The sequence below is a fragment of the Vigna angularis genome, chromosome 8 (genome assembly GCF_016808095.1).
Source record: "Vigna angularis cultivar LongXiaoDou No.4 chromosome 8, ASM1680809v1, whole genome shotgun sequence".
NCBI classification, from domain to species: Eukaryota; Viridiplantae; Streptophyta; class Magnoliopsida; order Fabales; family Fabaceae; genus Vigna; species Vigna angularis.
Genome location: NC_068977.1, coordinates 35,627,279 through 35,652,273, shown reverse-complemented (window position 1 = coordinate 35,652,273; position 24,995 = coordinate 35,627,279). Strand labels below are relative to the sequence as shown.

The window sequence follows — 24,995 nt, the reverse complement described above, 5'->3', positions numbered from 1 at the left end:
ATTGACCTACTAATTTTTGGAAAAAATATTCAAAACTATTACACAAAATACTTATAATTCAAAACCGGAGTTTCTTTCTTATATAATATTTAATTTTGTTATTTCTATTCAATATAAAACTAAGATTATTATTCCAAATAGAACATTGATTTTGTGACAGTATGAAGAAAACCTTGTGGATATTTTTCTTCAGAAAAATGGAAAATGAAGATCCTAGAAAAGTACTTCAATTACAGTAATCCATAACCTGAGCTGAATCTGAACCTATATATGTTCTACTCTATCTAATTACTTTAGTGTATCTACTACTTTCATTGTCTTATTTTCGGACTTCAAAACTAGCCATTTGGTTAAAGTTTATCAGACAGATAAGATTCTTGAACAAGGATGCAATCCATCTAGCTTCATCAATATTCAATCATCATCTGTATAATATTCCATATTATTTTCCCATTTTGAATTCTTAAGAAGTGGAGCAGAATCATAGAAGCCAACATTCTTGTCTCCAATGCTGAGTGGACTGCTGCAGGAGAGCAAAATTTTCAGGACTTCCTTCATGGAAGGTCTACTAGCTGGAAGTGTTGCAGTGCACATCACCCCAAGTTTGAAGATGTTGCAGATTTCATCCATGTAACAAGCTTCCTTAATTTCTTTGTCCAAAATATCTTCTACATCTGTTCCTATCTGAATGTGGCGCCACGCCCATTCTGCCAGAGATGAGTACTCATCTCCATGATTAGCTTCTTTTCCTGTTGTCAGTTCCAATAGGACTACTCCAAAGCTGTAGACATCTATCTTCTCATTGACCCTTGTTGTTTGAGCATATTCTGCAATTCATCCATGAACAAAAATTTAGACTAGGCTTATGACAGAACAATTAGATAGAGAATTTAACTGAAGCAACAGCAATACATGATTCAAAACAATGGATTTATGGATCTTTCTTCTTGTATGATGTTTAACCTTGTCATTTTTATGTAAGGTGGAGTTTAGATTTACACTTGGAGCAATGATACATTTGTAACTTGTTTTTACCTGGAGCAATATAGCCAAATGTACCAGCCACAGCTGACATGGTTGCAAGTTCTTCTGGCTTAATCAACATCATGGCTAGACCAAAATCAGCAACTTTGGCATTGAATTTAGAATCCAGCAGGATGTTACTTGTTTTCACATCACGATGAACAACAGGTGGTAAGCAGTCATGATGCATATAGCACAAACCTTGAGCAGCTCCAATGGCTATATGTAATCTCTTTGGCCAGTCAAGGACTGAACATGAAGCTGTCTGCTTACTTTTGTTGTGAAGCCATCTATCAAGGCTATGGTTTTCAAGATACTCGTAGACAAGGAGAAGAGAATCCTCTTTGGAGACGCAGCATAGCAACTTCACAATGTTGTTATGACGAATATTGCTCAGTATCTCAACTTCTGCAAGAAATGAACTTACAAGCTTCTCCTCTAACTTTCTGTTACTGAGTATCTTCTTCACTGCGACATAGTCTGTATCACCAACAGCGACACGATACACTGCACCATACCCACCACTGCCAATAATATTGTGTTCTGACATTGAGGATACGATATTTCCTTTTGTGAAACTGAGCCTTTGAAAGGAAGTAAGCTTCCATGACCTTTTCAGTTCCTGCTTTCTTTTTCTGTAAACTCTGATCATCAAAAATAATGACAACAAAGCCAGCAAGGAGGCTGCTAACACCAGGCTTATGATTATAACATGAGATGCATATCTTCTATCAATTCTTGCCCTTTGAGGCCTGGAATTGCACAAGATAAGGTTTAGTACTGGAGTGTCAGCACAGAGACCAGGATTGTTCAAAAAGCTCCTAGCATAAACAAGATTTTCAAATTCACTTGGAATCCTTCCTACCAAACTATTGGAGGACAGATTGATATTTGTGGGTCTCATAAGAGCTAGTTGATGTGGAATTTGGCCAGATATTCTGTTCTCTGATAAATCCAAGATATTAAGGGCAGGCAACTGAGAAATTGCAAGAGGGATTTCTCCAGAGAGTTGATTGTGGCTCAAATCTAGATTTATCAGGGACTTCCATGATATTATATCTGAAGGAAGTGGTCCTGTGAACTGGTTATGATCAAGCAGAAGAATTGTTAGGTCAGGAAGAGATGTTAGCTCCGGTGGAATACTACCATTGAAGAGGTTGTTACTGGCATTAAATTCCACAATATTCTTCCAGGAAGACACTCCATGTGGAATTCTACCTGAAAACTGATTATAACTTATGCCTATGTCTGTGAGATTCTCCGACAATCTTTCAGGAAGCTGACCAGTGAACTTGTTTTCGTTTATCTTAATGGTCGATAAGTTAAAAGATGTCCATAGACCACTAGGAATGTTGCCAGAAAGTTCATTGTTTTCAACCCTCAGAATTTGCAGGCTACTGCAACTTCCTAAAGATTCTGGCAACTCCCCACTCAGGTTATTGTCGAAAGCAGTTAAACCAACTAACCTTCCATGGTAGCACAAGTTCTCTGGCAAACTTCCTGTGAAACTATTAGATGCAACCTGAAAAGTTTCAAGCTTTGAGATCCGACCGAAATCTGGTGGAAGAGTGCCTGATAAATTGTTGTGAAAAACAACAAAATCGGTCAGAGCTGGCAGACTACCAATGCTTTCTGGTACCTTCCCTGATAATTGGTTCGTAGACAAAGACAAGAATATTAACTTGCTGAGCTTTCCCAAATCATCTGGTATTTTCCCACTAAGATTATTGTATGAAAGATCAATTTCTGTCAAGTTGAATGCTTCAACCACTTCGGGTATGTCCCCAGAGAGGCTGTTCTTGTAAATATATAGTTTGCTCAGATTTTTCAGCATGAACAAACTTTTGGGAATTTCTCCACTCAAACCGTTTACTGACAAATCCAATTCCTCCAGTGCCACCATGTTTCCAATGGTTTCGGGGATTTCCCCTACCAAGTTGGATTCATGCATATCAAAGATCGTCAATTTATTCAACTGGGTCAAGCTTGATGGAAACTTTGTAGGAGGGAACATGTGGTTTGAGAACACATACAACAACTCAAGGTTGGACAAATTCCCAATTTCAGCAGGGAAAGTACCATTGAAAAGACTCTGATAAAGTTGAAGGCTTCGTAGCTCCTTCAACCTCCCTATGCTGGCTGGAATATCACCAGAGAAGTTGTTGCCACCAAGGCTAAGAAAACGCAAGCCAGCCAAGTGGTCAATGTCATCAGGAATCTTACCAACAAAGAGGTTCTGTGAGAGGTCAAGGTACTCAAGTTTGGAGCAGTTGTAGAGAGATTTCGGGAACTCCCCAGGAAGGAAATTAAACCGAAAATCTACATGTGTGAGGTTTTTGAGGTCACATAGGAAATGTGGCAGTGTTTGAGTGATGTTGGTGTTGAACATAGTCAGTGAAGTGACTGAGCCATTGATGCATGTGATCTCCGGCCAAGTGCAATGTGAGGAGTTTGATGGGATCCAGTGATTGAGGAACGGTGGATTTTGCAGGTATTGTTTTATCTTCAATAGGACTGCATGCTCTTCATCATACATCAAAGAGTGAGACTGAGAGTTTGCAAAGATCAGAAAGAGGAAGGAGAGAAGAGGGAGGATTGGCATTTTGACACATGATGAGGTGAATTTTTTCATCTTGTTGTATCAATTGTTTCTAGATATCGCCATTCAATAATGAAGAGATAATGTATGAGAATCGATTACTTTTCTTGTAGGTAACAACCACACACACACAGTATGACTGACAAGTTGAATGATGATTGACTTCATAGCTTGCTTTCAAAATTGGCATGCCAATAATTTACCTATTCTGCATAATGCCAACTTTATGTGGGTCAGCTGAGAGACCACGGATTGAACACTTTTGTTAAGATATCACAGTAATAGCATATTACTTTGTAATAAATTTGTAAAGGTAGCTTTTATTTTTAGTATTCTTCCAGAGTTATGAGGGTTCTTTTACCAGTATAGTCTGACATGTTTAACAAATAACATTCCTCTTCAATATGCAGTCAAATTTTCGATATAAAAAATGTATGTGAAACAAAAGAACATATATGGTATAAAAGAGATTACTCCATTTAATGAACTTCAATACATAGAAGAGTTGGTATACAAAAATATTTAAGATTCACCCAGAAAATAAACTGATTCTCTCAAGTTGAACAAAGCTTAAAATTTACTTTTTACATAGTTAAAATATATCTTGAAAAAAGAGATTTGTTGTTTATTATATCTATTGTGATATTTTCTATTAGAAGATTTTTTATTTGTAGAACAAAAGCTTAAAATTTATTTCTTATATGGTACAGAGTTATAAGTTAAAGTCATTTGTTTGTTAGATTTATTAAAATATTCTTTTTGAAAAATTTATTATTTGCTGACATATCGTGTCACTTCTGTCAAGTTATTATTGGAACACCCACTAAAATCTAGTTTTATATAAAAGCTAGTTTTATACAAAAAGGATGTATTGAGTTAAATTTAAAATCCAAATCTTAACATAAATAAATATTTAAGATTCGGCCATAAAATAATAAAAAAATAATACTTTAACGTACATAAATTTTTATATTTATTTCACACTATTTTTTCATATTTTTTATTTTTTTCTTGAAAAAATACAAAAATTTACTTTTATATAATTATTTTATCTTTACCTTGTGTGTTAAATAAATGTAAAAATTGTGGTAGAAACATTATTTGAGTGGAAAATGGGGCCACTAAAAAATATTAAAGTAGGTTTTATGTGATCAATATTATATCTTCTAGACTTCACGTTATGGTTTCCAACCTGGAGATGTTTTCTTTACTCTGACTCTACGTGTTTCAAGGCTTTTAGTAGGTTTGATCCTCTGTTTTACTATAACAAAGGGCCAACTAATTCAATTATTTAGAATAGTTTGCGTCAATCACCACAAAACTTTGACCTCGATTCACGTGTGAATGTGAACAGAGACCAAGAGACAGCCACAGTTTTAAAATCCACGAACAAAACCACGATGCCTTGCCGAAATTTATGATAGTATTTTAGAACCTTATCACATCAACTTCCTATTCTTTTTTTCTTTCTTTCCCTTTTCATCAGCACCGCAAATACTTTACACTTTTGAATAGTCAATGAAAAGATATGTGAACATAGAAGTATGCAAAAGCCTTCTAGTAAGCATACTAATATTGACTATTCCTGTTATGTTCTTTTCTTTAGCATATTACTTTCACAATTCTGTCCATTTGATATTATAAATTAAGTATTTTAGTTTTCTTATCTTGGTTTCAAAATAGAATATAATTAGAATGTCACTATTAACAAATTTGTCTATTATATTCTAAAAATCATATATTAAATACTTGTTAATTAGTTATGAGCATAAAAATCTTCAATAGTTGAACTGGGCATAAAATTTTATTCTTGGTGATACCAATCAGCTCACAACCCTAGGGCTTTGTGCTTTAATCAAACTAAAATGGGTAACTATGAAAGGCAAGTAGGCAAAACCAAGTCCAAGCAACTAGGGTTCCTTTTTACAGAAGTTTGGGAGAACAATTTGAGTATCAAGTACTAATACTTAAATTATGTATTTTTTACATAAAATCCAAAAAAGAAAACTTGAAAAATGACAAAAAAAAACTTTGATAATTTCAATTTTGACTCGAAATTAAAATTTGTTCTGTATAATATATATTTTGGTTTTTAAACTTTAACAATAATGAACAAATATATCTTTTTAACTCAATTATATTAAAAAATTAGGTTAAAATAATTATATTTATTCATTATTAAAGTTTGAAAATCAAAATATATCAAAGTTTTTTATATATTTTGGTTTTTAAACTTTAACAATAAATTAATATAGTCTTTTTAATCATATTATATTAAAAAAATTATATTAAAAAAACTATATTCATTTATTATTAAAGTTTGAAAATCAAAATATATCATGAAAAATAAATTTTAATTTTAAGTAAAAATTCAAATACTAAAAACATATTTAATATAAAAAAATATTAAGAATTACGAGATAAGTTACAAAATCCTTTAAGATTCTCTTAGGGATCAATTGGAATCCAGATACCTAGTCACATTCTTGAGTATTTATCTCACATACCAAAACGAAGTACTTGAATTTTGTGACTTTTCAAGCATTCTGCAGTATTGATGTTCTAAATCTTCAATCCTGTGGCAGTGTTGCACTGAAGTCAATTCTAGAATTGGTAATAATCTTCATGGATGTTCAGTTGGTGATTTACACTCACACTACTAAGCTCCAACTTCAACATGACACCTATCTAGCTAGCTATCATTATCAATATCCAACTTGTGCTCTCTTCTTGAATTTTTAAGAAAGGGAACAACATCATCACAGTGGCAAATATTACTCTCTCCCTTAGAAAATGATTCATCACAAGAAAGCAAAACTTGTAGAACCTCTTTCATGGATGGTCTAGCAGAAGGAAGTGTTGCAGTGCACATGAGACCTAGTGTGAAAACCTTACACATTTCACCTGAGTAACTGGATTCCATGACTTCTTTGTCTAGCAGCTCTTCTATGTTGCTTCCTAATTGATGGTGCCGCCACGCCCACTCTGCAAGAGATGAGTGCTCATCACCATAATTAGCTTCTTTGCCAGTTGTAAGTTCCAATAGGATTACCCCAAAGCTGTAGACATCAATCTTTTCACTTACTCGAGTTGTTTGAATATACTCTGCAATTCAAGAGTGTCAAAAACCATTCATGTTAAACTTATGAGTTCTACCAAGGGATAACTTAACCAAGCAATATATTTATGGACAAAACTTAGATATAGTATTGAACATGTAATTGTTGTTGTTCCCAATCAAAAATTAGTATATAATCTTCATAACTAAAGTTAGTAATGATTTGTTGCAGTCACACATGTACGGTAAATTAGTCTTATTTTTAGTCGCTATGCAAATTCTAACATGATTACTGATAAATTGTCAGTTTTGAATAGAGAATGGCCTAAACAGTACTCATGTTAGTGTATCAAAGTGTTGTGCTATGTTTACTTTGAAGGAAACTAAATTTTGGCATTTCATTCACCTGGAGCCATATAGCCAAATGATCCAATCACAGCTGACATGGTGGCAAGTTCCCCTGGTTTCACCAAGATCCTGGCCAAACCAAAATCAGCAACTTTTGCATTGAATTGATCATCCAAAAGAATGTTGCTTGTTTTCACATCTCGATGAACAATAGGTGGCGAACAATCATGATGCATGTAGCTCAAACCTTGTGCAGTTCCAATTGCTATATGCAATCTCTTTGGCCAATCAAGGGCAACACGATGGAGTGAACCTGAAACAGCTGATGATGACTTATTCTTCCTGTGCAACCACCTGTCAAGGCTGTGGTTTTCCACATACTCATACACAAGGAGCATAGAGTCCTCTTTAGAGATACAACACATCAACTTCACAATGTTTTTGTGACGAATGCTGCTCAATATTTTAACTTCGGTGTGAAATGAGCTCTCAAGCTTCTTGTCTATCTTTTCGTTGTCCCAAATTTTCTTGACAGCAACATAGCCTAAACCATCAACTGCAGCGCGGTATACTGCACCATAGCCACCACTGCCAATAATATTATTTTCTGTGAGTGATGACACTATGTTTGATTCAGTGAAACTCAGCCTTTGGAAAGAAATGAGCTTCCATGACCTATCCAATCCACTCTTTCTTTTTCTGTAAAATCTGATTATCAAGAACGATGCCAACAAAGCCAGGAAACAGGCCACTACCACCAGACTTATGATCAAAGCAATAGACCAAGATGAGTCATTGCTTTCACTTTGAGGGCTATGATTACATGACCTGAGATTCAGTGCTGAGGTATCAGAACAGAGGTCAGAATTGTTCAAAAAGCTGGTTTCAAAAGCAGAATTTTCAAATGCACTTGGAACCCTCCCTGTCAAGTAATTGGAGGAAAGATTGAGATTGGTGAGTCTGGAAGGAAGAGATGGAATTTGACCCGAGAACTGATTTTCTGACAGATCAAGTTGGTTGAGATCAGGTAAATGACCAATTGAATCAGGAATATGTCCAGAGAGTTCGTTTTGTCGCAAATTTAGATTCCTAAGGGACTTCCATGATATTATATCAGACGGAAGTGGCCCTGTGAGCTGGTTCTGATCAAGCAATAGTGTTGTTAGCATTGGAAGAGCTGTTAACTCTCTTGGAATACTCTCATTAAGGTTGTTCTTACTGGCTTGAAACACAACCACATTAGTCCATGAAGACACCCCAGTTGGAATCCTACCATAAAACTGATTGTAATCTATCTCCAAACGCGAAATAGTTGAGGACAATCTCTCAGGAAGCTCACCAGTGAACTTGTTATGGCTCACCATGAAAGTTGACAGATTGAAAGTCCAAAGACCACTTGGAATGCTACCAGAAAACTCGTTACTATAAATTTTCAGATCTGTCAGGCTACTACAATTACCAAGTGATTGTGGCAACTCCCCACTAAGATGATTTTCATAGGTAGTTAAGTTTTCCAAGTGACCATTATAGCACAAGTTCTCGGGTAGCTTTCCACTAAAACTATTATTTGAAATCAAAAAGGTTTTAAGCATTGAGTGGCGGCCAAAGTCAGGAGGAAGAGTACCTGATAAATTGTTGGAAAACACTTTAAAATCTATCAGAGATGGAAGAAGGCCTATGCTCTGTGGTATCTCCCCATGTAAGTTATTTAAAGACAAAGCCAAACCAGTTAAATTTTGAAGCTTTCCAAAACCATCTGGTATTTTTCCTGAGAGAGAATTTCGCGTTAGATCAATGATGGTCAAATTCAGTGCTTCAACCACATCAGGTATTTCCCCAGAAAGCTTGTTTCTAGATAGAAACATTATGTTCAGATTCTTCAGCATGAACAAGCCCCCGGGAATTTCACCACTTAAATCGTTCTGCGATAGATCCAATCTCTCCAAAGCCACCATGTTTCCAATAGTTTCAGGGATCTCCCCGACCAAGTTGCAGTCAAACATGAAAAAGAACTTCAACTTGCTCAACCGCATCCAGTTATCATGCAACCTCGAAGGAGGGAACATGGAGTTAGATGACAAATCCAAGAATTCAAGATTGGACAAGTTGCCAATCTCAGAGGGGATAGTTCCATTCAATAGGCAGTTCTGAAATTGAAGATTTGTGAGTTGCTTTAGACTTCCAATGCTGGAAGGAATGTCACCAGAGAAATTGGTGTAACCAAGGTTAAGAAACTGCAGATTAGATAAGTTGCCAATGTCACGAGGGATGCTGCCAACAAAGTCGTTCATAGACAGGTCTAGGTACTCCAACTTGGAGCAATTGAGGAGATGTGTTGGGAACTCCCCAGGAATCAGATTGTTGTAGAAATCAACGTGTGTGAGGTTTTTGAGGTCACATATGAAAGAGGGTATGGTCTGAATGATGCTATTGTTGGACAATGTCAATCCAGTGACAGAATCGTCGTTGCTACACGTTATCTCTGGCCAAGAGCAGTGAGCGATGTTTGATGATGTCCAGTGACTGAGATATGAAGGGTTTTCAAGGTACTGCTTTATCCTCAGTAAGATTGCATGTTCTTGATCATGCAACTGAGATTGAGATTCGGAGTCTGCACGCGTAAAAACCAGGAGTAAGATCACAATAGACTGAAGCAGCAGTTTAAGATATGATGATGATGATGAGGTGAACAGTTCCATCTTGGTGCTTCAGTTTTTCAAGTTTGAAAAGGAAAGAAGCTAACTTGTTACAGATTTCATGGTATGATGTTTGGTTTTTACATGCTGAAAAGTTGAGAATTGTTGGTTTCCTTCATACCATTCAAAGTTGGCGGGTCAGAAAGTCAAAGCCAATGTATGAAAATACATAGAAGTGGAACTGCGAAAAGTCTAACTACATCAGACAAATCAAAACAAAAACATCTAATGTTTGAACACTTCGGTCAAGTCACGCAGCAATAGCAGTTGAAAACCACCTTGTAACCATCGAGCCAATGGGTGTTTCCATCTGCAATTTTTCTCATGGTGTCTATTTTTTTATGTAGAAGTTAAGCTAAATATTAAGTTTACGAACATTTAAAAATTGGATAGATATAAACTTTCCACATAATATAATTATATAAAAATTCCGTTATAGAATTCTGCATTATTGTACTCTGTTGCTTCTGCATCATAACTTATCCTCGTAGCATTCTTCTGTGAAAGATTCTCTTTTTCTAACATATTGATAATATCTGATTGCATATTTATTTATATCATGTATCATTGACGTTGACTTGATAATTTAATTTTAAAATCGGTTTGCACTTCATGAGGTGTCAGACTTTCAAAAGTAAAGATATGCTTTATTTTTTTCTAGAATGTTTATTTTCATACTTAATTTTAAAGTCTTATTATTTATTTTAGAAATTAAAAGTAAAAAGAGTTTAACTTTTTTCCATGTTACAAAGATAATAATAAGAATATTTAGCACCCGTTGTAAATTACCAAAGTGTTTGACTTTCCACCCATTTCAAATTTTCTATGCAGTGATTTAGAATAATGGATAATTAATGGGTTGATGAGAAAATAAAAAAATCACTGGTCAAACATATAACTAAATAAACTAACAAGAGCTGTGAACTTAAAATTTTCTCCCACTCGTGTCCCAAAGACTTTATGAAGGTGGAAATAAATATTAGGATTATTTTAAGTGTAATTGAAAAGTGATATTCATTTTATATATATTATAAGGGTAAAATGATTATAAATTGATAAGTTTTTGTATTTTAAAAAAATAAAAAAGTAAGAAAATATAATATTAAAAAGTATTATTTTTCTTATTTTAAATTCATTTTCATTCTAAATGTTTAATAAATCCGGTGAATTTCACACCATTTTTAATCCAAAATTTTAGTTTTAAAAGTAAATTTTATAAATTTTCTTTGTATATTCAAAATTTTTATTTTTTACTTTTATATAAAGAAATGATATTTTCACACATCAATTTTTTAATTCATTTAACATTATTTTTTCTCAATTTTTACTCTCTTTTTTTAAATACAAAAATTCATATATTTATGATTTTTTTAATTCTGTATTGTGTCTCAAAGGAATAGAAAAATATTTCATTCTATTGTTATTCTTTTATCTAATAAAATTCTAGTATTCCCAACACACTTCAATCCCCACAAACACTTGGATGAAATTGCATTGTCTTTGTATACTTTTCTTTTCCAACAAAACTTTTTGTTTTCTAGTTTTATCCTTTGATTTAGGAGGAGATTTCAATGACAGTTCATCAGAAAATGGTTGATTGAAGTCTGAATTTGGATGCTGGCACCACCATTCAGAAAATGATCGTTGCCTTCTAGCTAAGGGAACTGTGGAAGGAGCGAAAATGCCAAAAAATTGACTTCAATTTCACTTCCATTTCTTTAAATAGTACACTGAATAATGAATGCATGTCTACCATATAATTTAACCATCCAAATTATCTTCTCATTAAAAATATCAAAGTTTTGATTAATTTATTTTCACAGTTTTATATATATTAAATAAACAAGTTGGATACACATTAATCTTAAAATTTTGATTAAATATGAATATGTGTAGTATTTAATTTTTTAAAATTAATACCATAAATCAATATGTTTACATTTGTTTCATCTTTGTCGTGTTGAAAATTAATAAAAACACCATTAATTTGTTTGGTATTTTAATTCTTATCAATAATTAGAAATCTATTGGACCAATGATCAAAGTATTTCTTAAACAAAAAACTTATTTTATTTATTTTTACAATGTTATTTATTATTAATAATTTATTATTATTATGAGTTTAATTACTCATTATTACGTTATTAATAATAATAATAATAAATAATAACAAAATAAACCTACAAACAATTATAAAAAAATATGGATAATTGATTATAGAGAGATAAAACAACTACAAAAATTATTTTCCACACAACAACATATGCCATGTTTGGGGGTACACATTAAAAAAAAGAAAAAAAAAACTTTCCGACATATTTGCAAACTAAAAAATTATGAATCAATTCAAATTAATTTTAATTGAAGAAACATGATTTTTTGAATTGAACTAGATCATTATAAATAATCACTTTTACCTCAATAAAACTACTTTCTTCGTCAATGTGCTTCCAAACAGAATCTAAAAGGAAAATGGTTGACTCAAAGAAGACCACTAAAGTTAATTACAACTTTCATAATACTTTAGTGGTCAAGTCTTCCATTATCTTCATTTTAATGCTTTTCTTTTAGCAATAATTACAAATTTTAAATCATTTTATTTTATCGTTATGTTTACACACAGTGCTTTACTGAGCTGTGTTTGACAAATGGAAAATGTAAATGTGAACCAATTAAAAGTGGGTGGTGAGATTATATTTGGTTGATGTTTAAGTCATTTCAATGGCTTCGATGAAGTCATTAAGCACTTAAAAAGAGATATACCATGGAAAATTCGAAGAAAGAATCGAAGAAAGTAGAATTTGTACAATTTAGTTTTACAAAGTAGTGAAATAGGTTGTTTTTTAAAAAAAAATTCCAAAAAAAAAATAGTAAGATTTATAATAGATATGTTGTTTGATAATAATTATGAAGATTTACTATATAAAATAAGAAGAGTTTGTTATGAAATTAATTATTGTTCGTTTATTTGTTTGTTATAATTATATATGATGAATTGATTTGTTATAATTATTCATATAATTAATTATTTTTTATGAAGTTTACATATTTGTATTAGCTATTTGATTTGTATTATTTTTAAGTTATATTTTGTATTTATAAATAGAATGTTTTCTATCAATAATAATACACATAGATAATGGTTTCCATTCTCTTTTGCTCCTTTATTTTTTCTTTTCTGTTAGTAATTTCATTTTATAATAGAGTCATAATTCATTTTGCCTCATAAATAAGAATGCTTACAAATAAATAGTTCTTTGATTTAATAATATTTAGTTTATAAATCTTGGTAATTTTGATTTAATTGATTAAAGATAAAAGATTAATGAAAGGATTTAAATATTTTCCGTTTTTACTGAAATATACTATTAATAAAGTTTTATGTATAACTCATGTAACTCGCTTGTCGTATAAACTAACGATGAAGTAGTAATTTTGGTTTATATATTTAGATATATGAATTCATTTTTTATATATATATTTTTATTGTTTTAATATTTCTTAAATATAATAAATTTAATCAAATTAGCGTTAATTTTGTTTAAAAATATTATGTATCAAATCTTAGTTTATTTTTTATTTTGTAATTCTTTTTTTTATTCCTTTACTTCACACCACTTTTCTTTGTTTTCTTTCACCTTTAAGATACGAAAGAAGGTGAAGAGAGGTAAATGAAAAAAGAAAAAATAGAGATATAATATAAGATTTTGACACTTGCAAGTAGTTTTAATATCAATTTATTATTTTTTTTAACAAATATGAGTAAAAAATAATAGTGTTTAAGGTGAATTATAAATCTAAGATGAAAATACTAATTAAATGTTAATTATGAGTTGAATTGCATTTGATTAGTTTGTTTTTTCAAATATTCAAGCTTTTATATAAAATATTTTTTTAACATTATTTTTGTTTGCTTTTTCGTCTGACACCAAGGATTCTTGTTACAGGAATCAGATAACAAGCTTAATTATCTGAATAATAACATAAACTAAAATAGAAGTACATGTTGTAATATAACAGAGGCTCGTATAAAAGAATATTCCATCTTTATAGAAGTGAACCATTGAGACAAATTGATCGGTTACTTCAACATGAACCAAACTACCACAAAAATTCACAAAATATAACAAAGAAATAGATTAAAATACTTATATATCGATGAGAAACATATCTGAACCAGATAAAACCTAAAAGCATATGATTAAAATGGACCTCCACATTTAACAAGCAAGGAAAGCAGCAAAGTTTAGTTAAAAACTTTAAAGTTTTCTAATCACAGTAATACACAAAGATCAATTTATTGTATAAAATAATGTCAGTGTTACTTTAATACATGTTAAACATTAATTATTTTATTAAAATAATTTACCAATTTGAATATTTAAAATAATTTTTTTATTTTATTTCAAATATTATACACCGAATTATCATTCTGTCAACTGGATAGTCTAAATAGCCAATCACAAACATGAGCACGAAGATCATTTTTTAATTGAACTATTATAATTTACAAATCAAACTTTTCAGAATGATTAAACATAATATCGACTAAAAGTGTGACTATTACCAAATAAGTTTTAAATACATATTTAAGATAAAAATATAGGTGATGATATTTGTACATATTAATTGTTAGAACGGTCAAATTTTTTTCAACGTTGACATTAGAATATCTTTATGATAACCTTTAATTAGTTTGACCGAACGAGATTATAAAATGAATTATGACAAAGATAAGCATTTAAACTGTCTGAATTAATGTGACGCAGCTAACAACCTCAATCCCTTAATCGAAACATACTCTATTATTTAATTTTGTATGGATTAAAAATGTGATTATTATTTTTAATTCATATTTTGTAATTGTTTTTAATATGTTGGAGATATCAAATTAATTAACGCTTTTATTATATAAATAAACGTAAGTTTCATCTTACGAATTGAACGGGAAGTTGAGTTAAACAAATATATTTCTTATAACATTAAAATCACTTAATTTTTTTTTTATGATATTCATTCTCTAACATATCCATCTTTAAACAAACACATTGTTAATTACTCACTAATCACTATCATTATCAATAGCATCAAACCTACACTCCCATCTTGAATTCTTAAGAAGAGGAACACCATCAAAGTGGCTAACATTCCCCTCTCCAAAAGCAAGCCCTTCTCCTATGGTGACCAACATGTGTAGCACCTCTTTCATGGAAGGCCTATTAGCAGGAAGTGTGGAAGTGCACAAGACCCCAAGTTTGAAAACACTGCACATTTCATTTGTGTAACTTGGATCCATGAAATCATTGTCTAGCAGCTCTTCTATTTTGCTTCCCACGATAATGTGACGCCATGCCCACTCTGCAAGGGAAGAATGTTCATCACCATAATTAGCTTCTTTACCTGTTGTCAGCTCCAGCAGTACAACCCCAAAGCTGAACACGTCAATCTTCTCACTAACTCGCCTTGTTTGAACATATTCTGAAAGAATAATGATATCATGACACAATTTTACGTTCATTTGACAAAAAAAAGATAAAATAATATAAAAGTATAAATTTTTATACTTTTTCAAAAAAGAAGAAAATAAAAAATAGAAAATAATAGTTTCAAATGAATGTAAAAAATTTAAGTACATCAAAAAATATTTTTTATTCTACAATGCAACAGGTATATTTAAACGATGTTTCAAACTGATATTTGAATTAAAAGACTATATTTATTCGACTTTAAAGTATCAAAATTTGAAACACAGAAAGAAAAAAAAAATGTTTTTTTAACAACAGTCTATATTATAAAAGATCTTGATTAATCTATTTTAAATATACGAATCAGCATATAGTTTATTGTCAAAAAAATTGTTAACATGTAGTTTATTGTCAAAAAAGTTGTTAACATGTTGTAGGTTTTTCTAAAATTATATCTGGAGTAAGAAAAGAATTGATTAACAGGTGATAATTCACCTGGAGCCATGTAGCCAAATGAGCCAACCACTGAAGACATGGTAGCAAGATCCCCTAGCTTCATTAACATCCTAGCCAGACCAAAATCAGCTACTTTTGCATTGAACTGAGCATCCAAAAGGATGTTGCTTGATTTTACATCTCTATGAACAATCGGTGGAAAGCAATCATGGTGCATGTAGCACAGACCATGAGCAACCCCAATGGAAATTTCCAATCTCTTTGGCCAATCAAGCACAAAATGATCGACTGAAACCGACACAGTTGATGACTTGTCCTTATTGTGCAGCCACCTGTCTAAGCTACGGTTTTCCAAATACTCATACACAAGGAGCATAGAATCCTCATTAGAGATGCAACACAACAACTTCACAATGTTCTTATGACGAATGTTGCTCAGTATTTTCACTTCTGCACGAAACGAGCTCTCTAGCTTTCGGTCTAACTTTCTGTTGCTTGAGATCTTTTTCACAGCAATATAGTCTAAACCATCAACAGGGACACGGTACACTGTGCCAAATCCACCACTTCCAATAACATTGTGTTCTGTCATTGATGACACTATGTCTGATTCGGTGAAACTCAACCTTTGAAAGGAGACGAGTTTCCATGAGTTATCCAACACATGTTTCCCTCTTCTGAAAAGTTTGATAATCAAGATTGATATCAGCAAAGACAACAAGAAGGCTACTGCCACCAGACACAGAATCAAAGCAATAGACCAAGAAGAGCCTTTGGTTTTCTTTTCAAAGCCAGCACCAACACTGCACAGCCTTAGATTCAGTACTGAGGTATCAGCACAGAGGCCAGGATTGTTCAAAAAGCTGGTGGAATACACAGAGATTTCTAACTCATTTGGAACCTTCCCTGTAAGATGATTAGAGGATAGGTTGAGATTAGTAAGTCTAGGAAGTAGTGAAGGAACTTGACCTGTGAACTGGTTTTCTGACAGGTCAAGCTGATTGAGGACAGGCAACTGACCAATTTCATCTGGGATTTTTCCGGAGAGTTGGTTATGGCTCAAATTTAGATTCTCTAGGGACTTCCATGATATTATATCTGATGGAAGTGGCCCTGTGAGATGGTTATGATCAAGCAATAGAGTTGTTAGCATGGAAAGATTTGTTAACTCCTTTGGAACACTCCCATTGAGGTAGTTTTCGCTGGCTTTAAACACAACCATGTTAGTCCATGAAGATACCCCAGTTGGAATTCTACCAGAAAACTGGTTGTGACTTATCTCCAAGCGTGAAATAGTTGGGGAAAATCTCTCAGGAAGCTCACCAGTGAACTTGTTATTGCTCACCATGAAATCTGACAAGTTGAGAGTCCAAAGACCACTAGGAATGTTGCCAGAAAACTCATTGCTATAAATTTTTACATCAGTCAAACTACTACAGTGGCCAAGTGACTCTGGTAAGTTCCCACTCAGATAATTACAATAAGCAGATAAATTCTGTAACTTACCATGATAGCATAAGTTCTCCGGGAGCTTTCCACTGAAACTATTGTTTGCAACCAGAAATGTTTTGAGCTCCGAGTAGCGACCTAAATCAGGAGGAAGAATACCTGAAAAATTGTTGAATATGATACGAATATGTTTGAGAGATGGAAGACGGCCTAAGCTTTGTGGAATCTCCCCTGACAAGTTATTGAGAGACAAACTTAACCATCTTAACTTTTGGAGCTTCCCAAAATCTTGAGGTATTCTCCCTGCGAGATTGTTCTGTGCAAGATCGAGTTCGATCAAATTCAATGCTTCAATCTCACCAGGAATCTCCCCAGAGAGACTGTTATTGAAGAGGTAGAGTATGGTCAAATTCCTGAGCATGAACAAGCCTTTGGGAATGTGTCCACTGAAATTGCTTCGTGACAAATCCAAGTTCTCTAAAGCCACCAGTTCTCCGATGGTATCAGGAATTTCCCCGAAGAAGTTGCAACTGTACATGTGCAAGAACTTCAGTTTTTTCAACTGGGTCAGGCCTGATGGGAACTTTAAAGGAGGGAGCACTAAGTTAGAGGAAATGTCCAAGAATTCAAGATTGAACAAGTTGGCAATACTCTCAGAAGGAAAAGTGCCATTAAACAGACAATAGTGAAGTTGAAGAAATCTCAGTTGCTTCAACCCTCCAATGCTTGCAGGAATATCACCACTAAAGCTGGTGGAACCGAGATTAAGATGCTGCAAGTTAACCAACTTGTCTATGTCATTAGGAATGCTACCAGAAAATTCATTCCCTTCAAGGTCCAATGACACCAGCTTGGAACATTTATAGAGAAACGTTGGAAACTCCCCCGGAATGGAATTAAAGCTGAAATTAACATGTGTGAGATTTTTAAGGTCACACATGAAATTAGGAAGTGTTTGATTGATATTGCTCTTGAACAGAGTTAATCCAGTGACAGAGTCATTGGTGCATGTTATCTCAGACCAGGAGCAGTGACGGGTGTTTGAAGGGGTCCAGTGACTGAGGAACGAAGGGTTTTGTAGGTGCTGCTTTATCTGCAGTAACACTGCATGCTCTTGATCTTGCAGCTGAATCTGAGATTTTACACAGCTCAGGAATAGGAAGATGGTTAGATAGTAGTAAAATGGTATTGTCATGTGTTTGTGCAGTGGTTCTGAAATGCAGCAAAGGAAGAGAAAGAAGACTTTTTCACTTTAAACTTGGACTGAACAGTGATGAAACATCTATGATGTGGTCTATTCGTGTTGAGTGTCTTGTTTGTATTTCCAACTCGAGCAACACGCATCCGTGGAAAGTGTTCCTTGAAGTCACAATCCACCATAAAGGACAGTGAGAAAATGTCCGTTTATTGGAAGACCTTGACTTCATGAATGCCTACATGTATCTAAGGCCAATGCATCTTTGCTATTCACCAATCGGATTTTATGACAAGTTTCGAATGATTTGTTGGTCAAGAAATGTTACATGGTTTGCCAGGAAAATGTGCTGTGCGTGAATCATGATGTAGGGGTAATGTTGTGATTGCACTGTAACATCTGTTATCATTGAGACAGCCGTAGAAATTCTGCTAAACATTAACATTGTTCATTTTATGTGTGTTGTTTATTTTGTTTGGTTTATTCAACTGACACGGTTAGAGAGTAACTCCTCGTGCAGTTAACCGTTGAATCGTAATTAGATTGATGTTAACTCAAATTTTATTTTAACATTTATAAATATAAGTTTAAAATATTATAATAGGTTGATTATATTTAATACTAATATCACCAAATTTTTACTGATTTTATCAACGAAGTGCATACTAGTTTGACCTGTAAAAAAGAAGAACTTTAATCTGAGTGTGGAGTTAGAAAACCGAATAAAGAAAAAAAGTTGATATCTACCCAATTTAAATTCAAGTTGTGTTGTTGCTTGCACAATAATAACTCAAAATAACAAAAGTCATTGTTCGAATGATTGAGCAAGAGATCGAAACTGTGTACACACTAAGCATCCAACTTATGATTTATTATGTAATTATTGTCTACAGAAATTTGTGAGTAAGCATTAGCAGAAACATTCTTCCACTTGTTCTTTTATTCTATGAATAAGAATAAGATAGTGGCACTCAACCTAACTGAGTATATATAACTTATGATTAGTGAAGTGAGTAATATTTCAACTTTTGACCATGTCCAATGTGCACATTATAACCACCGACACCAATAAAGATTATTTTATCAAACACATTTTGACCACTATAAAGATGCATTTTAAAGTTGCAACATATGGATCTTTTTAGTACAGAATAGAAATGAAAGGTAATATTATTTAAATTAAAAATAAAATAAAAAATAATTATTATTTTATTTTATTTTATTAATGTGGTAAAACTATATATAGAGAGAGAGAGATAATAAAGTGGAAAATTAGAATAATTATACTAATGTCTGTGAGAAAACCTTGTATTTATCTATTCTAATTTCTGGCCTTCTTGTAAACAATTCACTTTTAATTTAGATAAATACAAAACCATAAAAGAATTAGCCTTTGAATTATAATTTGTCTCCAATTGTTTTTAAGATTATCAATCACAATCTTGGTGTGAAAACACGGAGCTCTTAGAGAAAAAATAAAGAGTAGTAGATAGTATAGTTATTTGAACGGAAGGGGAAAAAAGTAGAAAGTAAAACCAAAAAAATAAATGAAAAGAGTAGTTGATTTGATTGATGTACCAAAATTTTTTTTTTATATATTAATATAGTATAAAATATTTTTTTTTAAATAATTTATTTCACAAACCTAGGATATATGCCATTTTCAGGTTCCTTGTTTCATCGACCAAACCTAGGATATATGCCATTCATGCATTAGTATTTTCAAGAGTGGTGTTAAAATGTAATTCAATAGAAGATAGTTTAATTATTTATTCACAAAGGAGCGTTTAAAATCCAGTTAAGCGTGTTTTTTTTTCCAACGAAGCAAAACCTGTCCTGTGTTATACCCAATAGTACACTTAGTATCCCACTCATATTTTGCTTTCCACGTTTACTCATGGTTAATCACACATAAATATAATTAATTTTATCTTATGAATGATTACATTTAAAAAAAATAACTTTATATACAATAATATACGTTGCTAATCATTTCATGAAGTTGGCAAAACATCTAACATTAACTGTAACTAACTATATCTTATAAGCGATTAAAAGTATATGTATATATGTAGATTAGTAATAGTTTCTTCAATAACTAAATCCATTTATTATTAATTTGACAAAGATTACTAAAACAACAAGAAAATTAATTGAAGACTAAATCTGTGATTTTATTTCAAAACCAAATTGAATTGCGACTCTTTTCAGGATTCAAAGTGAGTGTTACTCTAAAAAGCAATAAAACCAGCTGAATTTCATAACACCATAGTGCACCTTGTACCAAATCAATATCACATAAACACCAGCAAACACTACGGAATTCACCATGGGTACTGTAACCAGTGACTAATGTAAACCAGGAAAATATGTAAGCAATGCAGAATCCAGCTAAGGTGCAAACCACTTGTTGTAACATCCCTAGAAAAGGTAGAATAAAGAACACAGTTGTTAGAGCTCATTTGACTTTTGAGTTCGCACCGAACTTTAAGGTTTTGTTCACTTGAAGGAATTTGGGAAAAAGTAATTTAGGGAATTTGAAGATAATTTTTTTGTTGATTATTTGAATGAATTTGGAAGTAAATAAGAATGAATTTGAAAGTAAAGTTTGTAAAAATTAGTGTAGGATTTGATTGACATGACAGATTAAAAAAATTTACTTCCAAATCTACTTTCATTTATCTCCAAATTCACTCAAATAAACAACAAAAAATATTATCTTTAAATCCTCTCAAATCCCGTCAATTACTCAAGGCCTAAGAGTCTCCTCTAAGAGTGTTTTAGAGAATGATCAAATAGCAATATCCCCAAGCTAGAAAAAGAAATCCAACAATAATAACAGACAAATCATGACAAAACCCATATCAAAAAACAGGAAAATGTGGTGGATAAAGTAATAAAAGAAACAATTAGGAATGATATGGTCCTAAATATTGAAGATTCATCCCATTCACAGTATTTTATAACCTGTGTGGACATATAGGGAGGATAACATCCTACGAAAACCAAACAAAAGTTACAAAACAGCACCCTGAATTGCGTAGTACTACTGTTTTCAGCTAGCCAAAGGAGACCTTTAAAAATTCAAAATAAACCACCATTCTTACAATTTCATTGAATTCTCAAGTTAACACCAAACTTGTAAGAGTCTACAGTAATTGTATTCTCAGGCGTGAACAAATACCAATACATGCATAACATAAAAAATCTAGCACGGATCATGCCATGATAAAAAACTAAAATCCAGGAACATATGATGGACAAAGTAATGAAACAAACCATAGAAAATATACATACAAAATATTGAATATTGAATATTGAAGAACGAAGTGTCGTCCCATTCTGAGTATTTGCACTTGTGGGAAGGTATTCGAATATGTCTTCCCCCAACCAAACAAAAAATCATAAAACAAGACTTTCACTCAAACTTGCATCATTTTCAGTTAAAGGATGCATTCAAAGTTAACCATCATCCATAAACTAGTAGCTCTATCAGGTAAATTTTCAAATATTCAAACCAAGATAAAAAATAATACATAGATAAATATGATGAAAGCCTACCGCTACACTTACATAACATGTTATTCTGACAAAAAAAAAGGGAAAACAAGTGACAAAATCATTGTATGATAAACAATCATCAAGTGAGCTTCAATAACAAAATCAAAGTTCTCAACTCAAATCATATGTCCCTAAAGACCAAACCTAGATAATTACTTATACTCAAAATTGGGAACAGGGGGTGCATCAAAACTCTCAAGAATCTTCGTTTCACTTCCAGAACCGGTGGAAGTCTCGTCTTTCTTCCCTCCACCGAACCACCCACCGATCCACCCTGGCGCCGCCGCTGCCTCCTGCGTCGATGGTGGTGGTGGCGGTGGCTCGTCTATCATGATGGGTATAGGCTGCTGCGCGCTGAGGAACTTGTTGAGCATGATACCGGCGCCTTCTATGAGAGCGAGGAGGACGCCACCGAAGGCGGCGGAACGAGCGGAGGCGGCGAAGCCCTGGCGCATGGAGAGAAAACCTCCGGTGGCGGCCCCAGCAACGATGGAGTTCCAAGGATCCTCCTTCTGGCGCGCGTAGACCATGGTGCAGTCGAAGGCGGAGAAGAGGCCTCCCCAGACGGCAAAGCTTCCGCCGACGCGGGGGGCGTTGAGGCGAACGGCTTGGGTGGCGCCGACGAAGCGATCGCCCTTGGGAGAGTTGTAGAGACCCTTGAGAAAATGGAAGGCGGAGCCACCCACCGCCCCCATGCCAAACGCGCCGCCGATGTCGTCGAGGATGCGATCGGGGCACGGTTCCCGAGACGTCTCTGGTGTTCCCATGGGGTTTCGCTGTCAATCTAGGGTTTGCTTTGGTGTTTGAGGTGAACGCGCGAGCGTGTGTTGCAGAAATTTCTCTCTGCCTAGGGTTTGCTCTGTCGATGAAGAAGAAATAGAAAAGCAATTTGTTTACTACCTTCCTTCTTCCGTACTCTATTCCTTTCAAAGATTTTTTCTTTTCATTATTAATTTTACCTCTTTCAATACATGTAAATTTTATACTCTTTATTTTTAATTTTAGTTTTGTATTGATAATATTTGTAATTTTGATAGAAAAAAATTATTGTCATATATTTCATTAATGTGCTGAATATAAGTTGCTTTCAGTATTTATATTTTGCATATCAAAAATAAATTTGTAAAATCTAATTTTAGTAACTTATAAATTATGTTATCTAAAAAAAATATAATAATAAAATATATTAAAACATTATTAAATCATAAAAAAATATTTCGTAGCATTAATGTCTTGTCTTTTATAAAAAAATGTTTTAAGACTTATTATTATCTATTTTCAGATTATCATTGAAAAAAAATAAACAAACACAAATAAATAATAAGATAATAAGATAAGTTAATGTATAAAATAATTTCATAAAACAAATTTAAAGATATATAAAGACTTGTATAAATACAATTAGCTTAAAAAATAGTGCAATTAATTTCTTTTAATTAAAAACATATACAATTACTTTAAAGAATTTTGAATCCTTCACACTACAAATTGTGTTTTATATACGGGTTATTACGGATTCTGATTTATGTTATAATGAACATGTTACGTATAGATATTATATACAGATTCGTTACATATAGATTTTTTCATATGTAATGTAAAAACAATCTACATACAGATTATTTGTATATAAAATTCATATGTGACGCGCGCGCGTTTAGGCAAGAACATTTCTAATGATATATTCATTTGTATATAAATGAAAAAATAGTTAAAGAAAATTATATTATTTACATAGATTTTGAAAAAAGCTTCGAGTTTCTTCTAACTTTGAAAAAGAAGAAACATTAACTACAACTCTCCAAAATCAATCCCTCTCTTACTCACCCTTCCTTTTTCCTTCATTTAGGATAAAACAAACCCCGAAAATCCTTTCTTCTTCTTAAAACATTCACATGGTTCTGTCTCCCCATCTCACACTCTTGTTTTTTTCTTCTTTTTTTCTTGTAGCAAGATCACTCGATGTTCTATTTATATCTACGAACAACACAAAAAATAATATACTATTAAAATCACTAATTAGACTTGTGTAGATGGCTAAAAAAACAAATAGAAAGGGCATTATATGCAACACATAACAGAAAAAAACAAAAAAAAAGTTAAACTCACGATCGAAGAAACTTATTGATCCAAATGGCTCGTCACAACAATCGATCATAGTGTCTTAGTTCAGACGAGTCGAAAGTAAGAATCCTTAGATTGTGTTCACATAAGCATATTTTACTATTCACGAAGAATGTCGAGGATGAATTTTATAGATTTGTGATGTTTCTTTCAACTGATATGCAAGGAAGGGAGAACGATGAATTGTAGGATGCGTGTGAAGATGTTATATTTAGCCTTGTGCTAATTTTGTAATGACCACATAAATGTACAGTGTAATGTGTAATCGATTCTGAATTTTATACAATCGATTCCATTGCATTTTATATTATGAAGAAGATTTGGAATTGTTTCCAACTTTTGAAGTAATTGATTCCAACTTAGTCAATACATTTGTAATGGCTTACACATAAGATTGATTGAAAATGAAGAGGAATAACAAAGCACTTCCCTTAAATATAGGCTTGTGGATTGATGCAGCGAGATTGAAGATGAAACGAAAAGTAGATAAAATAAAAATGCAATGTAAGCTATAATCGATTACAACGTCCTTGTATTCAATTACAACGTGTATGTATTTGGTTCCACATTGAAATGTATTTGAATCAACTTGCATTCAACTGCCATCTATTCATCTAGCAACCCAGCATACCCACATGGGATTCTTGGGATATTATCCTTTCCTCCAGCAACTGACTCAAAATGTTGGTAATATTTTTCCTTGCCTACAAGACATATGCAAATATCAATGTATAATCAACAAAATATAATGCAATATGATTATCTAATGTTGTTATATATTTATAAATTTTGAGTGTTGAATTGTCAAAGTGATTTTTGACATAACTTCTTATTAATTTTGATTTTAAATAAAAAAATGTGTTTTATTTTAAAACGATTTAATCATAAAATTCGATATTGTTTTTCATTAAGTGCTTTACAAAAGTTGTTTCCAATTTTCAACTCAAATAAATTTGAACATAATATCTTTCTTAACCTAAGACCAAACACATAATAACATATACCAAACCAAGAATATCAT

At 32.6% G+C, this 24,995-nt stretch overlaps 4 protein-coding genes across 5 annotated transcripts; all 4 read right to left on the bottom strand.

Moving 5' to 3' along the window:
• Nucleotides 1-149: 149 nt before the first annotated feature.
• LOC108343786 (receptor-like protein kinase 5) lies at nucleotides 150-5,689 on the bottom strand. The gene is made up of 2 exons (XM_017582173.2): nucleotides 1,036-5,689; nucleotides 150-827 (listed from the first exon to the last, which is right to left on the bottom strand). Exons 1-2 carry the CDS (start codon nucleotides 3,653-3,655, stop codon nucleotides 415-417), a joined length of 3,033 nt encoding a protein of 1,010 aa, XP_017437662.1. The 5' UTR covers nucleotides 3,656-5,689; the 3' UTR covers nucleotides 150-414.
• Nucleotides 5,690-5,979: 290 nt separating this feature from the next.
• Nucleotides 5,980-10,169, bottom strand: LOC108345263 (receptor-like protein kinase HSL1). Of its 2 annotated transcripts, XM_052866815.1 has the most exons (3): nucleotides 7,087-10,169; nucleotides 6,708-6,727; nucleotides 6,446-6,607 (listed from the first exon to the last, which is right to left on the bottom strand). In XM_052866815.1, exons 1-3 carry the CDS (start codon nucleotides 9,725-9,727, stop codon nucleotides 6,581-6,583), a joined length of 2,688 nt encoding a protein of 895 aa, XP_052722775.1. In that variant the 5' UTR covers nucleotides 9,728-10,169; the 3' UTR covers nucleotides 6,446-6,580. The 2 variants fall into 2 exon arrangements, with proteins under 2 accessions (XP_017439339.1, XP_052722775.1); XM_017583850.2 differs by having other exon boundaries at nucleotides 5,980-6,727.
• Nucleotides 10,170-14,685: 4,516 nt separating this feature from the next.
• On the bottom strand, nucleotides 14,686-18,535 carry LOC108343961 (receptor-like protein kinase HSL1). Its single transcript, XM_017582420.2, has 2 exons — nucleotides 15,685-18,535; nucleotides 14,686-15,202 (listed from the first exon to the last, which is right to left on the bottom strand). The coding sequence occupies exons 1-2, from the start codon at nucleotides 18,287-18,289 to the stop codon at nucleotides 14,787-14,789; spliced, it is 3,021 nt and encodes a 1,006-aa protein (XP_017437909.1). The 5' UTR covers nucleotides 18,290-18,535; the 3' UTR covers nucleotides 14,686-14,786.
• Nucleotides 18,536-21,812: 3,277 nt separating this feature from the next.
• Nucleotides 21,813-22,796, bottom strand: LOC108344811 (mitochondrial import inner membrane translocase subunit TIM17-2). Its single transcript, XM_017583311.2, has one exon. It carries the CDS (start codon nucleotides 22,615-22,617, stop codon nucleotides 22,003-22,005), a length of 615 nt encoding a protein of 204 aa, XP_017438800.1. The 5' UTR covers nucleotides 22,618-22,796; the 3' UTR covers nucleotides 21,813-22,002.
• Nucleotides 22,797-24,995: the final 2,199 nt, after the last annotated feature.

What these genes read in the sequence shown, in the direction of transcription:
- LOC108345263 (XM_017583850.2), bottom strand. Translation starts at nt 9,727, where the DNA reads ATGGAACTGTTCACCTCATCATCATCATCATATCTTAAACTGCTGCTT. An exon ending in ATTTGGCTATATGGCTCCAG is followed by an intron (nt 6,728 to 7,086) that starts GTGAATGAAATG and finishes CTTGAATTGCAG; the next exon opens with AGTATATTCAAACAACTCGA.
- LOC108343961 (XM_017582420.2), bottom strand. Translation starts at nt 18,289, where the DNA reads ATGACAATACCATTTTACTACTATCTAACCATCTTCCTATTCCTGAGC. An exon ending in ATTTGGCTACATGGCTCCAG is followed by an intron (nt 15,203 to 15,684) that starts GTGAATTATCAC and finishes TTATTCTTTCAG; the next exon opens with AATATGTTCAAACAAGGCGA.
- LOC108343786 (XM_017582173.2), bottom strand. Translation starts at nt 3,655, where the DNA reads ATGAAAAAATTCACCTCATCATGTGTCAAAATGCCAATCCTCCCTCTT. An exon ending in ATTTGGCTATATTGCTCCAG is followed by an intron (nt 828 to 1,035) that starts GTAAAAACAAGT and finishes GATGAATTGCAG; the next exon opens with AATATGCTCAAACAACAAGG.
- LOC108344811 (XM_017583311.2), bottom strand. Translation starts at nt 22,617, where the DNA reads ATGGGAACACCAGAGACGTCTCGGGAACCGTGCCCCGATCGCATCCTC.